We start from the raw sequence: 15,006 nt of genomic DNA on the forward strand, positions 1-15,006 counted from the left end.
ACCCTATGGATTTGCGCTAGTAAGTCCATATCTGGAATGCTGTGTGTAAGGGATAATAGCATTTTTAAATGGACTTGATCAAAGTACGGTAGAAGTCATTCATACAAAGATGCCAAGAGTAGCCCAGAAACTCGCCTACAAAGAACACTTAAAGGAATTTGGGACACTGATCCCAGTCAAAGTAACTCTCAGGAAACACACTATCTTCAAATATTTAAGGGCCTATCAGAGTAAGAAACAAATTCTAGTCCTGCCATTTAGTAATTTGGGGACATTAGGCAATTTATTTATAGTGACATCATGAGGGAACTACAGTTAGAATTTCAGTGTCTCCATCATGTAAATCAGGATTGTTATGTACCTAAACAGTAACTGTAAGGGTAAAATGGAAATATGTAAATAGCAGTACTGTACCTGCTAAATAATAGGCATACCATAAATGATATTGTATGGTGTTGCCTTATTAGTAGTACCCTTAGTATTTTAAAAGATGTATGAGTACACGCTTCTAATATAGTTATTTATGAATTATATACAACTGCTATTGTGAGTCTGTATAGTTTACCAAAGCTTAATTTCTTATATTTTACATGAAAATGAAATAGAAATTCTTATATTATTTTCTCACACCCTAATAGATCATCTTGCAGACTCCCCGAAGCATGGGAACTGCACTTTGAAGACTAGTGCCTTGTAGTACAGAACAAGTATCGGCAGGGAAAATTCACAGAGAGGTAGCTTTTGACACAACAAAAGAAAAAAGAATTTCCAAAGTCGCCATTCTAGTGCATACTGTTTAGGTGCTGGCATTATCGTTCACTAGTCACCAATGTCCAGAAACTGGGAGTCTGTCCTTTATTCTTTCCTGTCCCTTGTCCCAGCTGTTAAATCAGTTACAAGTCTTGTTAATTCTTTTTTCATACCTCTCTTCCCTTCCATCCTCACTCTGGGCCTTTATGATCTCTATTTAATTAAATTAATCTAATATCCTTCTAACCTCTCCCAAATTCATCTCCCAGTGGAAGTTTTTCAGTGTTTCCTCAGTACACTCAGGTTATTAAAACTGAATGCCTTTGCCTCTTGTGCACAAGGTCTTTTTTATAAGCTGTACCTTCTAACTCTCCTGCTTTATGTTTTGCAAGCTTCCCATTTTTTCTCGTCCTTAGCCATGCTGAACTACTTAGAGTTCTTTCAATATACCATGCTCTCTCACCCTTCCATTCTGCTGCATAGACTGCTGCCTTTGCTTTAGGACACCGTTCTTCTCCTTCCTGGCCTAACTCCTCAGCTTTCAAGACTCATCTCGGGCACAATCTCTCTTTAGCTCCTCTAGCCTGGCTTAGGTGCTTCCAAGTACCCAGTGCTTGCTTGTGTTACAGTGTGCTGGACCATCACTTCATGGAATGAAAGAAAATTAATTTACAACAATGTGCACAGTTCTTTTTGATTAGTGTAATCTAGATTCAGTTTCTGATTCTGTCATTTACTAGCCAAGAGACCTTAATTGAAATACTTAAACTTTCTGTTTTCTTTTTGTATAATAATGCTACATATCTCATAGTAGTATTGTTTTAGTATTATGTGAAATAATGCATGTAAAATATTTAGCATATTTTCTTATCCTTATAGCAAATGTTGACATTTCGGTGAATGTTACCTGTCATTATTACTTTTATGCTGATCGTTATTTGACAATAAAATGAGCCACCTTCTGATGGAATCTCTCTGCATCACTGACGGGGTTCACATAGTGACCCGACGTATATATTTCCTGGGACAATAAAAAGGATTCCTAAGATGGGGAATTGGGTTTGCCATCATCATATCCCAAGTCTGGGAAATCTTTCTCCCCATCAAAAATCTTTTCAAAGCCTGCACATACCACCTTTAAGACATCACAGCCAAAAGTAGCCTGTTTCCTCTATAGTAATTTCATAATAATACAGGTCATGCCATTTATCTATCACACACTGCTTTTTATGGTAAGTCATAAAATGGGGACTTTAGATAATCATCTAGCAGTGTATGACACATAGTAAGCACTTAATAAATGATAGTAAATGATAGATCCCTCTTTTCCTTAATCTGTTATTAGAACTTCATTCCATAGGCATTGAAAAAATATTGATAGTTTTGAGCCCACAGGTGATTTGGTCACAGCAGTGATTTACAAAGATTAATAGGAGAATAGATTGCAAAATGGATTGGAGGAAGAATGCCTAAGAACAAAAATAAAGGGTAGTGAGCGGGTTCAATGTTCATACCTAATTCAACACTTTCCAGTTCACATTTTGTAGAATATCGGTTTTGTATCGAGGTGCACTGATAAATGTGAATAAGATCACCGTAGTCTAGCAGTTCGTAATTTTTCAAGGAGGAGGAACAGAGAATTGCTAGTTGAAAAGATTTGTGGTTTTCCTCCATCCCCCCGCCCATGTCGTTCTACAAATTGTTGCACATTGTAAGATCAAAAGCCGCAAATGGGGATGAATATTATACTTTTAAGTATATATAGGCATTAATAATCTAGAGACTTACTGAATACCTTTATGTCTTAAGTCCTCTCATATGCATTATTTCATTTGATTTTTCACAATAACTCTGATAAATGACGTTATTTCCATTAACAGATTAGAAGAATAAAACTCAGAAGTTAAATAATTCATTACTCATAGTGGCAAAAGAAAAGTGATGGGGAAATGGAGTGGGCTTCCAAAACCCAAGTCTGCTGACTATAAGCTTGATGTTTTACTGTTGCACTCTACCACTGGTGCAGTGGGATGGCTGAATGCATGTGATCGTTTCTGTCATGTGTTAACTTGAAGTGTGGGTAAGCCAAGTGTGGTATGCACAGATTATCAGCATATATTAATTTGGCCTCAAATATTTATACACACACACGTACTCCCACCCACCCTTTAGGAAAAGGCAAATCACTGTCCAAACTCTAGTATTAGCCATAATAAAGGGAGATTTTGGTGATCTGCATGCTTATATTTCCCAAATGATTAGCTATTGGTTTTTCACCTACCCTAAACTGCCTATCTAAATTATCATCAGGAAGGAAACTTGACAGTCAATTTCTTTAGTCCAAAGTTTCTCAGACTTTGATGATTCTACAGATCACCTAGGAACCTTCTTGAAATGAAGATTCTAGTTCAGTAGGATTGGGAGAGGGCCTGGAACTCTGCATTTCTAACTGCTCAGGTGATGTTGATATTGTTATGCGTATCCCTTTGGCATACAGGTGGGGAATTTTTATTTTTTCCCCCAGGCACAATTATTTATATAAAGCTGTAATTATAGTATGCACACTATTTGCGTTCTGCGCTTTTTTATACTGAGCTTTCGTCCCTATTTTGTACGTAACTTTTATAATTACCATTTTTAATTGCTATATAAACCGTACAGTTAACATTATAACATTATTAGGAATTTACATCTATTTTTGGTTATTTTGCTGTTTTCTAGTTAATGCTGCATTGAATTCCTTCAGGCATATAGCTTTTTGCTGTTTAATTATTTCCCTAAGATAAATTCCCAGGAGTAGTTACTAGGTCAAGGACCAAGACAATCTTTGTTGTTTAATGGGTAAAGAGTTTCAGTTTTACAAGATGAAAAGAGTTCTGGAGATGTGAATGAACTGAATGTCACTGAACTGTACACTTAAATATGATCAAGATGGCAAATTTTGTTACGAGTATTTTACCACAATTGAAAATTTTTTTTAAAAAAAGAGGTGATCCGCCCTCCAACCTCCGCCCCCCCAAAAATAATATTTTTGTATTTAGTTGCATAATAAACCATTTGGCTTTTTAGAAAGAATGACCAAATTACAGTGCCCCCAACATGTTTACCTCACTTGTACCAGTATTGAGTGTCTTATGGTTTCTTAACATCTTTGCTAAATGATTGAAAATGATTCTTCAAGATTGCCTTAATTTGCGTTTTTATTTCTATCAAGGTTGAAATGTGAACATTTGCTTTTATAGGGTTTTTACTATTTGTGTTTCCCTTGTCTATGAAATTTACATTTATGTCTTTATCTCTATTGATACTAGGACATTGGCCATTTTCTTTAGATTTATAAGTTTATAGTATATTCTAGTGGTTTAGGTAAATATTTCTTGTAATCTTTATTGTCTTTTAAATCAGATTTAAGAAGTTAGTAACTTTGTGATTTTACATCCTACAGGTGAATTATGGAAAAGTTTTCAATGACAGTAGAAAAGGATTGAAATTCACTGTCTCCTGTGGCTGCAGTTCAGAATTTGTTTTTGTACCATATGGTAGCACCATTGCTGTTTATACAATTTACTCAGGAGAACAGATAACTATGCTTAAGGGACATTATAAAAGTGTTGACTGCTGCATATTTCAGTCTAATTTCCAGGTAAGAATGGTACTTAAGGGAATTTAAAACGTTCAGATAGTTAGCTCCAGACTAGTTGTGTATACGAATAAATTGCAATTTCATTCTGAGGAATTATACTTTTAACCCACATTTGAGCTAAGGTTTATTTAGGAGATAATAATACAGGATATATTTTTAGATGGTACAGGATATATATCTAAATTAGTATAATACTGTACAACTTGAGTGGGATAAATTCTGTCTTTTGCATATGAGCTCCATTTACTTGGCTGTTGAAAATCTCTGGCAAATTAAAATAATTTCTTGCAAACACTCTTTTTGGAAAAACTAGAATATATGAATCTAATCTTAAAATATAGTTTGTGTATCTTGGTATATGGATGTGTGAGTCTGTCTAAAATTTTATTTCTTCCTCATTTTCTACTCTTGGCTAGTAAATTTGCTTTTGAGTTGACACAACTTACATCATTTGTTAAATACATGCCTATGACTGTTAACATCCTGACCTTTCCCTTTCATCACACCAATGGAGCAGATTTTTTTTTCCAGAGAACATTTGCACGGATTACTTCATGTGCTCCTTTAAATGAGTCTTTAATAAATACCAAAATACCAAAGACTGTTGGTATTTTCCTTGTTTTATGGGTAAGGGAAATGAGGTTCATGAAAGTTAAATACTGATAGAATGAAAATTACTGATCATTCAGCTAGGATGGACTTTTAAGTACCACCCTGTGAAGCTCTTATTCATTTGTTAACACTAATTACTTAATTTGTGCCTGACACTGTGCTGTACGATGTTCGGGGCTGATTTTTCAGCCAGCACACATCAGTACGGCAATATCCATTATTAAAACATTAAAATACACATCCTACTGTTTATTAAATCGCTGTTGCACCAAGCCCCCTAAGTGACCTCTGGCTTCATCCCCTTCCCTGGGGCTTCCTACCCTTCACCCCAACCCAACAACTGAAAGGGACCTGCAGGAACTTGCTCCTACTTTGTGGCCAGTATCTCTTCTGATTGATCAGTGTCCTGATGTACCACTTGTTAAATATTTTTAGTGTTGCTTCTGGGAAAAGGAAACTAAAGCCACCAGAGAGGTGCCATGACTTGCCTCAAATCTGCAAGTAGTTACTGACAGAGAATGATTATCCATTCAAAGAAATTCTTAGAATATTGTACCTCTTTCCTTGTCCGGGAGTCACTTAGAGGCACAGCCAAGATTTTAGCTCGGGTATCTGACTATAAATTGTTGCTTTTCCGTAAATCAGAGCTCCCTAATAGTTGTGCCTACAGTGGATTAAAAGTGTCAAAATATTGATTTCCCCTCAGTCTCTGGAATAGTTGGGACCAGCCTGGGACAGCCAGAAACCTGGAGCCAGTTGCCTCCTGACAAATACCATTTCTACATGTGCTGTGTACTCAGATTTGAATCACTGCACTGCATCAGAAAGCTTCCAACTCTTACCCCATTCCATCTATTATGATTTTGAAAAGGAAAATAATAATAAATCTCAAAACTAAAACATGGTGGTACTTTTCCATCCATTTAGTAGCCTAACCCTTTTTGCTATTTAGCATTACACAAAACTTACTTTCGGAAAACAAAACTGATACGGTAATTCTATCATAAATATAAAAATCTGACAAGATGTACCCAATGTCAAAATAAATAATGATAATAATGGATTGTAACCCACTGACTAAAATAAAGATCCACAAATCCATTCTGGTATAAGTAAGTAAACTAATAAATTTAAAGTCTGATGAGGAATAGGATATTTATATATGTCAAAGTACCACCCTATAAAATATTAATTAAAAAGGTAAAATGTAATTTTACTTCGAAAGAGCCTGGCATACATTACTTTAATCAAATGATCAAAGTTAATATAGTTATGGGACATCACTTCTGTGACATTTCTCCTGGCAAAGACGCATCACCTGAATTTAGTCATGAGGAAACATAAGACAAAACTTGAGGGACATTTCTATGAAATAACTGATGTGTGTCTTCAAAATCATCACAGTCAGGAAAGCCAAGGAGAGACTGAAGAACTGTTCCAGACTGAAGGAAAGTAAAGGGACATGACAACTAAGTGCAGCATGTAATTTTGAACTGGACACTTTTGCTATAAAGGAATTATTGGGACAACTGGTGAAAATTAAATGGGTCTAAGAATTAGCTAGTAGTAATATATCGATGTGAATTTTCTGATCTCGTTGGTAGCATTGTAATTATGTAGGATAACTGAACTATTCAAGGGTGCTAGAACCTCATACTGGCAACTTACTCTCGTGTCAAGAAACAAAATCCTTTGTACTGCACTTGCAAATTTTCTGTAAGCTTTGAGATTTTTTTTTAAACCTAATTTCCCTGCACTTATGGCCAAAACTTCAAGACTCAATTCCAATACCTCCATTTAAGTGAAGTCTTTATTAATCATTCTGAGTGAAGTGCTGTGTCTTCCAAGCTCTTTTTTTTTTTAACATCTACAGAATTCCTTTATATCTCCATCAGTGTAGCAGTACGGTGTTTTCCCAAAAATAAGACCTAAGTGGAAAATAAACCCTAGCATGATTTTTCAGGATGACAGCCCCTGAACATAAGCCCTAGTGTGTCTTTTGGAGCAAAAATTAATATAAGACTTGGTCTTATTTTCGGAGAAACATGGTACTTTTCATGAATTGCCTTTTAAGCTTATCTGACCAAGTTATCTTGGGTATATATCTTGCTTTCTCAGAAAACTAAAATTGCTCAAGGATACTGAACATTAATTATCTGTGGATAATTGTGCATTATCCACAATTAATACAACCATATATTCTAGATTTAACAATGAGTTTATAGAATTTTGTTCCATTTAGGAAATTTGATCATGTACAACTAAACCTAATTCACTTTAATTTTTTACATCTATATTTCCTATAAATAACTTTAAAATCTTATTTTCCCTTTACTCAGAACCCCTACTTTTTTTTTTTTTAAGAAAACTACTTATTGTACCAGGCTTTAAATAGTTTTAGAGATGAACAATAATAAAAATAAATAATTGCATACCAGAGCAGGAAAAAAGTTATATTGTTAAAAATATTTGTGTAGAAATACAGAAATATATTTGTGAAGGGGGAAAAATTACTCAGTCATTCAGAGTTTTACAACAACCATTTAACATTTTGCTATTTTTTTCTTTTTATCCCTTTCTCCTTTGGATAGTAGCTTTTCTTTTCCTTTTTTTTTTCTTTCTTTTTTTTTTAACAGACCTAGTGTTTTAAATCTGTTTTTTTCCCTTCACACTATGAGTGTTTGGTTTACATCCTGTCCTTCTCTTGTCATTATGAGTATTTTCCCATGTCATTAAATAGTCTTCAAAAATAAATTTAATGGTTATGTAATAACTCATATAAATGCAACATAAATTTATATAGAAATCATTACTTTTGGACAATTATTTCTATTTTTTATTATAAAATGCTGATGATATCCTTGAATTTCATGTATGTCTTTGACATGACTTCTTAGAAATGCTTATAAAAACTTTTGATATACATTGAGATTCTCTTCTCCAAAAAGATTATACCAATTTATGCCCCCTATATCTGAGAGGATCTATTTCACTGCCCCATAAACAGTTTCCAGTACTAGCCAATATCCTTAAGTTTGTTGGGGAGAGAAATTAACATGTTCTGCTATGTGCAAAGAGCATATCCATAAAGAAATGGACATAGACTGTGCATCAACTCAGCTTCCTTTTATAAAATAAACTTCTCAACAAACACGGCATGTGGATCTTAAAGCTCCTTCAGTTGACTAGCAGTCAGTTAAGCAGTTGTGAGTTAAGTAAAACTTTGTGAACTTTTGGCTTATTTTAGCTAGAAACTCATGATTTCTTCATTGGAGTCTTAATTAAAGCTCAATTATTGATTTATTTCTTCCATTTTTTTTCCCTTTCTTTACTCTGACATTTGAAATAAATGGATACTGTGGTTGATTAAAACCACTAGGATGTTGAGTGTATATGTAAATTTTCACATTGGCAAGTTTTGACATATCATGATATTGTTTTTAAATACAAAAGAAAGCTTTACTACATCTTAAAAAACAAAAAAGGGCATCAGCCCTGGAGTAGAAATAGAATTAATCAAATTGATCTAACCTAAGAATTAATCATTTAAAAATTGATGTAGTTTATTTCAGATTGGTACCAGCTTTAAATTGACCCCAAATCTGCTTTCTGTGTTGTAGGAACTTTATAGTGGTAGCAGAGACTGCAATATCCTTGCTTGGGTACCAGCATTATATGAACCAGTTCCTGATGATGATGAGGTATGTATTATTTGTACAAACTACACAGTGATTTCTAAATCATAAACAAAAGTTTTATTTACATGGGAGAAACTTTTAAAGCATTTCTTGCTATTTTCTGATTTTAAAAATAATTTGCCTGTTGCAACATTTGGAAAATTCAGAAAAATATTAAAAGAACATAAATTTCTAAAATTGAATCAACTTTTATTATTTTGATATACTTTATTGTTTTCCTATGCATATGTTTTTGGTTTTTTTTTAACATACTTACTATCATGCTTGGACCTACAATTTGGCATCTCATTTAATGTCCAATAAACCTTTTTCCATTTCACTAATAACTACTGTTTTTAATATAGCATTCTGTCATTTATATAGCACAATTTAGTTAAATATTTACTAACTTGGAGACATTTCTTTTGATCATTATTAACAAATCAAGGTAAATATCTGTTTATAAATTGTTTACATTTCCGATTATTTTTTTGGATAGAGTCCTAGAAGTAGATTTATCTCTTGAGTTATCATGCATGACATTTTTAAGGCTCTTTATTCACAATGTCAGATTTTACCAATGTACGTTCCTACCAAGAGTGCCTATCTCAGAGCATAAATTGATACAAATATGACAGTATGAATAAAGAGCCTTAAAAGTATGGTGGGTAAAACGAGATGAAAAAGACATGATCCCTGGTCTTAGTAGTTTTTGTATTTTCCTTTTATGTCAAGCGGTCTATAGGTGGTATCTTTTGTACCAAAGATTATTTTACTAAGCACTGTTAATCATCCCATTCATCCTAATTTCTAAAAATCAATATTTATATATAACTTTTTTTAGTTGGAAGGAGAAATAATGTAGTTAGAAACAACTTAGGTTAATTTCACCTAAGATCATAGTAAAAATAAAGGAACTTAAATGGAAATGGAAAAAAGTTGTTGCTAGAGCACGTTTGGAATTCTAGAAATATTTTTCATATATTTAGTTCCTTTATAAAACCAGAACTTTGTCCAAAATCACATGGAAATAAATTTTATTGGAGGTAGTTGATAGCATTTCACAGCTATTGACAATATATTTCACACCTAAGTTTGCAACTGCTATGGTTTACTGCACTGTAAAGCCTGTGAATTATTTTCTTTTGGTCCTAATGAAAGAGAATGAAAGAGAAAAAATGCACAATGGTAAATCTTAAAGCAGCTGGCCAAACACTGTATGAGTACTTCCAGATTTCATCACGTGTCTAATTTGTTTCATTATAGCTTTAGTTAGTTTTAGTGGACATCAGCTTTAAATGACTGAATATTCTTCTGTAGAAAGCTTACTATGGTCAAATAGTTTGGTACAGCCATTTGTTTTGCATTATTATTTAATTACTGTTCCCTGCTGTTTGGAAATTATCATCTGTATTAAGTCAAAGTAACAATACTATAGGTCCTGGTAAGAAGTATAACAATTATTTACCAAATTAAAACAATAAAAAAAAGTAAACCTACTATGATTTGTATTTGGAAAAAGGATATTAGAAGAAAACTAAAATGCTTAATTTATAAAGATAGTATGTGATTCTGATGGTTTATTTCCTTATGTAGTTATAGTGATAATTTGAACTCATCTACAAGAATTTTGGAATATGAGAAATTAAGCTGAGCAAGTAGAAAATCAAATAGAAATACACAAGTTAGCTTTATTTTTAAGTTTTAGAGCTATAAAACTTTATCTTTGAAAATATACTTTTACATTTTACCGTTAAGATAGCCATCATTCATGTATTAAGAATCATGTGAATGGTATGTGGTAAGATTATTTTCACAAAACTTTAGTTTGAATGATTCCTGTGAATGTAGGTGGAAGATGAATGTGATCATGGTGCAGATTTCAGAAGAGAATTCCTTCTTGACATGCCCCAATTTCTTACATGTGGATTTACTGCTTGACTCATATTTCAGAGGTTTTCATCTCAACTATCAAATAAATGAATGCTGCAGCTTCCCAGAGAGGCAACATAGCAGTTCAAAACACACACATACTCGCACATACCTATAACTCACTTAGTTTTAGTTTCAGGTAAACTAAATAATAATACTGGTAACTGAGTTTGAATCCCAGTTTTGCCATGTACTAGTGATCTGGGACAAGTTTATGGTATCTCCAAAATTTTTCTTAGGTTTTTTTTTTCAAATCCACTCTTGCGATTAGATTTACTTCCCCATCAACCAAGATATAATCCCTTACAGGTGTTTCTTCTGAAATCTAAGACAGAGGAGGAATTTAATTCTGTCATAAGACACTGGAGGATACTGCGTGATAGGGACAGATTTTATGGTCGCTAAGCATAAATTCTGTTATTTAATTTGCAGGCTGTTTTATTATATTCTGAGTAATCTGCCTTCCTGTTGCCCCCCCTTCCTACAACTTAGTCATGGTCAAGGCAAACCTATATCTATTTAACTCTCAGTCAGTTTTTCTTGTGATTGTTGTCTGAGGTCTGTAAGTCGGCCACATTACAGTGTACATCTGACTTCTCACCAACACTCCTTTTATTTTGACAGTCACACTACCTATTTTATTTATCATTTGTGTTGGTGTATAATTACTTGCTGACTCAGACAACCCAATATTCTACCTATGGAGACTTTCCAGTAATTACCAGTAAGAAATTTAGAATTTATCCAGATGTACGTGTGGTAGATGTTAAGTTTGGTTTTGTTCTTTTTCACCTTATTTGGAGCTGGACTAGATCTCGTCTAAACTCATGCTTCCCTGGTTCCACAACATTCACAACTATCAGAACAGGCAACCCGGTGAGGTAAAGATGGATATATGTTCAAGCATAGAAGGGTTGTCCCCTAGGGGGAGACATGGTGGAGAAACCGCAGTAAGAGTTGGCAGTTGCACTTGATCATTGGGTCTCAAACAATAATGTGGTGCCACATCCATATATGCATCGGCTTTATATGTCCATCCATATTCACTACAGCGTTTAAATATAAGTATGATTTTTTGTATGTGATTTTTTTAGCAATAAAACATTTCTTATAATACTGTACTGCGTTCATGTTGTTATCCATTATTAGTAGGAACATTACAATTTATATTCAACTGCATTTTGATTTTCACTTGATTATTTTTGTTTCTTTGCCCACCATTATTGCAACAATAATTTACAATAAAATATAATTTTGCTTCTCTGTTGAGCCTTCAAATGAAATGAAAATGTTTAATAGGTAACATATTGGGCTTACACAATGAAATTAGGTGGCATGACTTTCGTATGACTTATCTACCCAGGAATGTTTTTGGTAGATAACTAGGGCAGAGTTAAAGGCTTCTAAAGAAAGAGTAGGGAAGAAGAATCACCTAACCCCCAAGGACAATACATCTTTGAATAAACTCTCACTAAATAACCTAACTTAGTAGTTAAGTCATACAAGCAGAAAGGTAGGAAATTCAGTAAATGTTTGGATGAAAGAATAAATGAATGCTACTCTTGCAAATCCATGGGACTACTGCTAGAAATAAGTGAATAGTTAGCTGAGGCTAAGTAATAACTTTGTACCTGGACATTCGGGGTATAATGGAATTTTGTTTGTACAACTAAGTGATGATAGGCAACATCAGGTTCAGTAATAGTGACAAAAGCCAACATTAGGTTTAGTAATGGACTGTGATCTATAGCTTTAACAGCTATAAAGAATACCTCAATATGTTGTTTTCCAACTGTCCTGGCTGATTCTTGGGGTAGTTACTGGAAACACCTACTTTTTCTACTGTGATCATTGTTTGAATTATAAAATTCTAAATCATCATGTTCATCAAAAAGGAAATGAACGTTCTCAGACTTACAATGGGGTGACTGTTATCAAAAAAATATTGCTATGTTATAAAAGGCAATACATGTAAGATAATTTAGGAGTAATCTTGGTGTTAGTGCATTATTGGATTTTGGGTCTGAACAAACATAGCAAATGTAAAAGCTACAGAATAAGAAGCAAATCTGGCTCATAATATCCAGATACTCAAAAAAATCAGATCATCTTAAAGACCTGTAGTAATTCGCTAAAGAATAAAAAGGTAGCCATTCAAAATGATTCCAAAAAAAGTGAATTGATTTGAAATACCACAGATACTTAAAATTCCTCTAGTTGCTGATTACCTTTACTAGGCACAGCTCTAAAGTTGTAAGAATACTGTGATGTTTTGTTGTTTTAAATAAACACCACCTACATGCATGTTATCTTCAAAGAAATCTGCCAGGGAAACCTACGTGCTAATGACAAGCATGTTAACCAGTTCTGACACGTATTGCATGTGCTTCTGAACTACTTTACCAGCTATAAAAAAATAAATAAACCTCACGACTTAATAACCCACATTACGTTTTGAACCAAAAATGGTATTGCTTAGTTTGATGAACACCTTACGCCTATATGTGAATATTTGCTTATTTATGAAAGTCAGGTCCATCCAAATGATAAAAACTTGCCCACATTAATATTTTGGGCTGTCAAGTCAGACTGTTGACCTGATTTCCAAAGAGTTGCAGAAATGCCTTAAATAATAGCAGCATCTGTGTGTGTGTGTGTGTGTGTGTGTGTGTGCGCGCGCGCACTGAGGTAATTACTTTGAGGGAAACATAATTTGAATAAAGTCTGGTATGTTTATTTGAAATGAAGGTACATGATATTGTATATGGGGTGTTTCTTATACTACTTTTGTTTTGAAATTAGCGATTGTACAGTTTCTTTAAAAATAATCTAATTGCTTTTCACTTGATATATTTCATAACTGTATTGTAAGCCTAAAATTATGAGGTAGATTAATCAAATCTTCCCTTTCCCCCCCTTATTTAGACTACAACCAAATCACAGTTAAATGCAGCCTTTCAAGATGCCTGGAGCAGCAGTGATGAAGAAGGATGAATATCAATCCTAAGTACCTTTGTGTCTTTATTGGTGAAACTCTTAAAATGGGACTTTTTTCTTTAACTGTCTAGTGACAGCTAAATTAGCCCTGAATTTGGGTGATTTCCGCCCTCCCTGCCCCCCATGTTTTAAAATGAGGTTAGTATTTGCATAAAAACCTGAAACAAACTTCTGTGTAGTTTATTTCATCAGAACATGTCTGCTTGATCCCAGTTGGCGTGGCCCAGGGAAGCCCTGTTGCCGCACTCCAAGGAAACAGGTCGTGGCACCCCCGTGTGGGACGCTGAGCAGACTGGGAACAATGGGATGCGCTCTCCCAGGATGAGCGAGTGGAGGTTATCAGCACGGACCTTCTCCTGCTGGTTGAACCATCACCCTGTTCATTTTCACTTTCAAGGAGGATTTTACTGAGGATGATTATATCAAAAATAATAATTGAAACGTTCACATCAAAAATTTTTATTCTTTCTTATTCGTGTATGCAGTTTTTGCAATGACTTTATTTAGTTAACTGTTGTCTAGCTTTATGTTCAGTATTTTTGTACTCAGTTCCTCTCGCAATCCAAAAAGAGTATCACAGAAGTTTTTAACTTGGGGAGAAACCCCACGTTTCCTTTATTTTCATGCATCAAGATGGCAGCTGGTCCTCATACTTGAACTCCCTTTCTCTGAATTTTGTTAAGATGTGATCAAGTCCTACGTCATTCATCGAGACAGAAAATGTCCTAACAGGGAATCTGGCTTAAATATGAAATGTTGTCATAAAATTTCTGTTTTACTGTCTACTCTTCTGTGTCATACCCACAGTGATTATTATGAAGCTAATCTTATATTCCCTTTCTTCCTGATTCTTATCAGCAGGAGACTATTAAAAAGTTTTTGTGAGCTCGAATACCAAGTATACAATTGTTGAATTTTTGAGTGTGTGTTAGGCCTCGTATCAGAACTTTCTGGCCAAATGTTGTACATACATTTACTTCATAGTTGATTTTTCGTAAGCCTTTATCATTTTACTCTCACTTTGGTCCCCCTCTTGGTGAGAATGCTTATGACCTTTGAGAATGCTACTGAAATTGGAAATTATTTTTTTTTAATTTTAAGGAAAAAGAAGTCTTCCTCCAAACTGCAAATAACTGTATTGCTTCTTTCTAGTTATATATAGTCAGCCCTCCATATCTGTGAGTTCCACATCTGCAGATTCAACCAACTGTGCATCAAAAATACCCCCCCAAAAAGTGACATTGTTGCTGATACATACTGTATAGTTAGGCTGCGTCTGCACTGAATGCATGCAGATTTTTATTCTTGCCATTATTTCCTAAACATTATACATTATAACAACTAGTTACATTGCAGTTACATTGTATTCAGTATTATAAGTAGTTTAGAGATTAG

The 15,006-nt window shown here is 34.1% G+C and overlaps 1 protein-coding gene across 5 annotated transcripts in view; it reads left to right on the plus strand.

Annotated features, from left to right (window-relative positions):
* Positions 1-14,511, plus strand: part of ERCC8 (ERCC excision repair 8, CSA ubiquitin ligase complex subunit) — a 36,972-nt gene extending 22,461 nt beyond the window's left edge. For 4 of the 5 annotated variants that reach the window (XM_081053786.1, XM_081053782.1, XM_081053785.1 and 1 more), the window contains 3 exons: positions 4,196-4,393; positions 8,626-8,706; positions 13,540-14,511. In XM_081053786.1, coding sequence (XP_080909912.1) covers positions 4,196-4,393; positions 8,626-8,706; positions 13,540-13,608 — 348 coding nt within the window. In that variant the 3' untranslated portion in view covers positions 13,609-14,511. The remainder of the gene's footprint in view (positions 1-4,195; positions 4,394-8,625; positions 8,707-13,539) is intronic. The other variant, XM_081053783.1, reaches the window with a different exon arrangement.
* Positions 14,512-15,006: the final 495 nt, after the last annotated feature.

The sequence above is a fragment of the Rhinolophus hipposideros genome (genome assembly GCF_964194185.1).
Source record: "Rhinolophus hipposideros genome assembly, chromosome: 7".
Lineage (NCBI taxonomy): Eukaryota > Metazoa > Chordata > Mammalia > Chiroptera > Rhinolophidae > Rhinolophus > Rhinolophus hipposideros.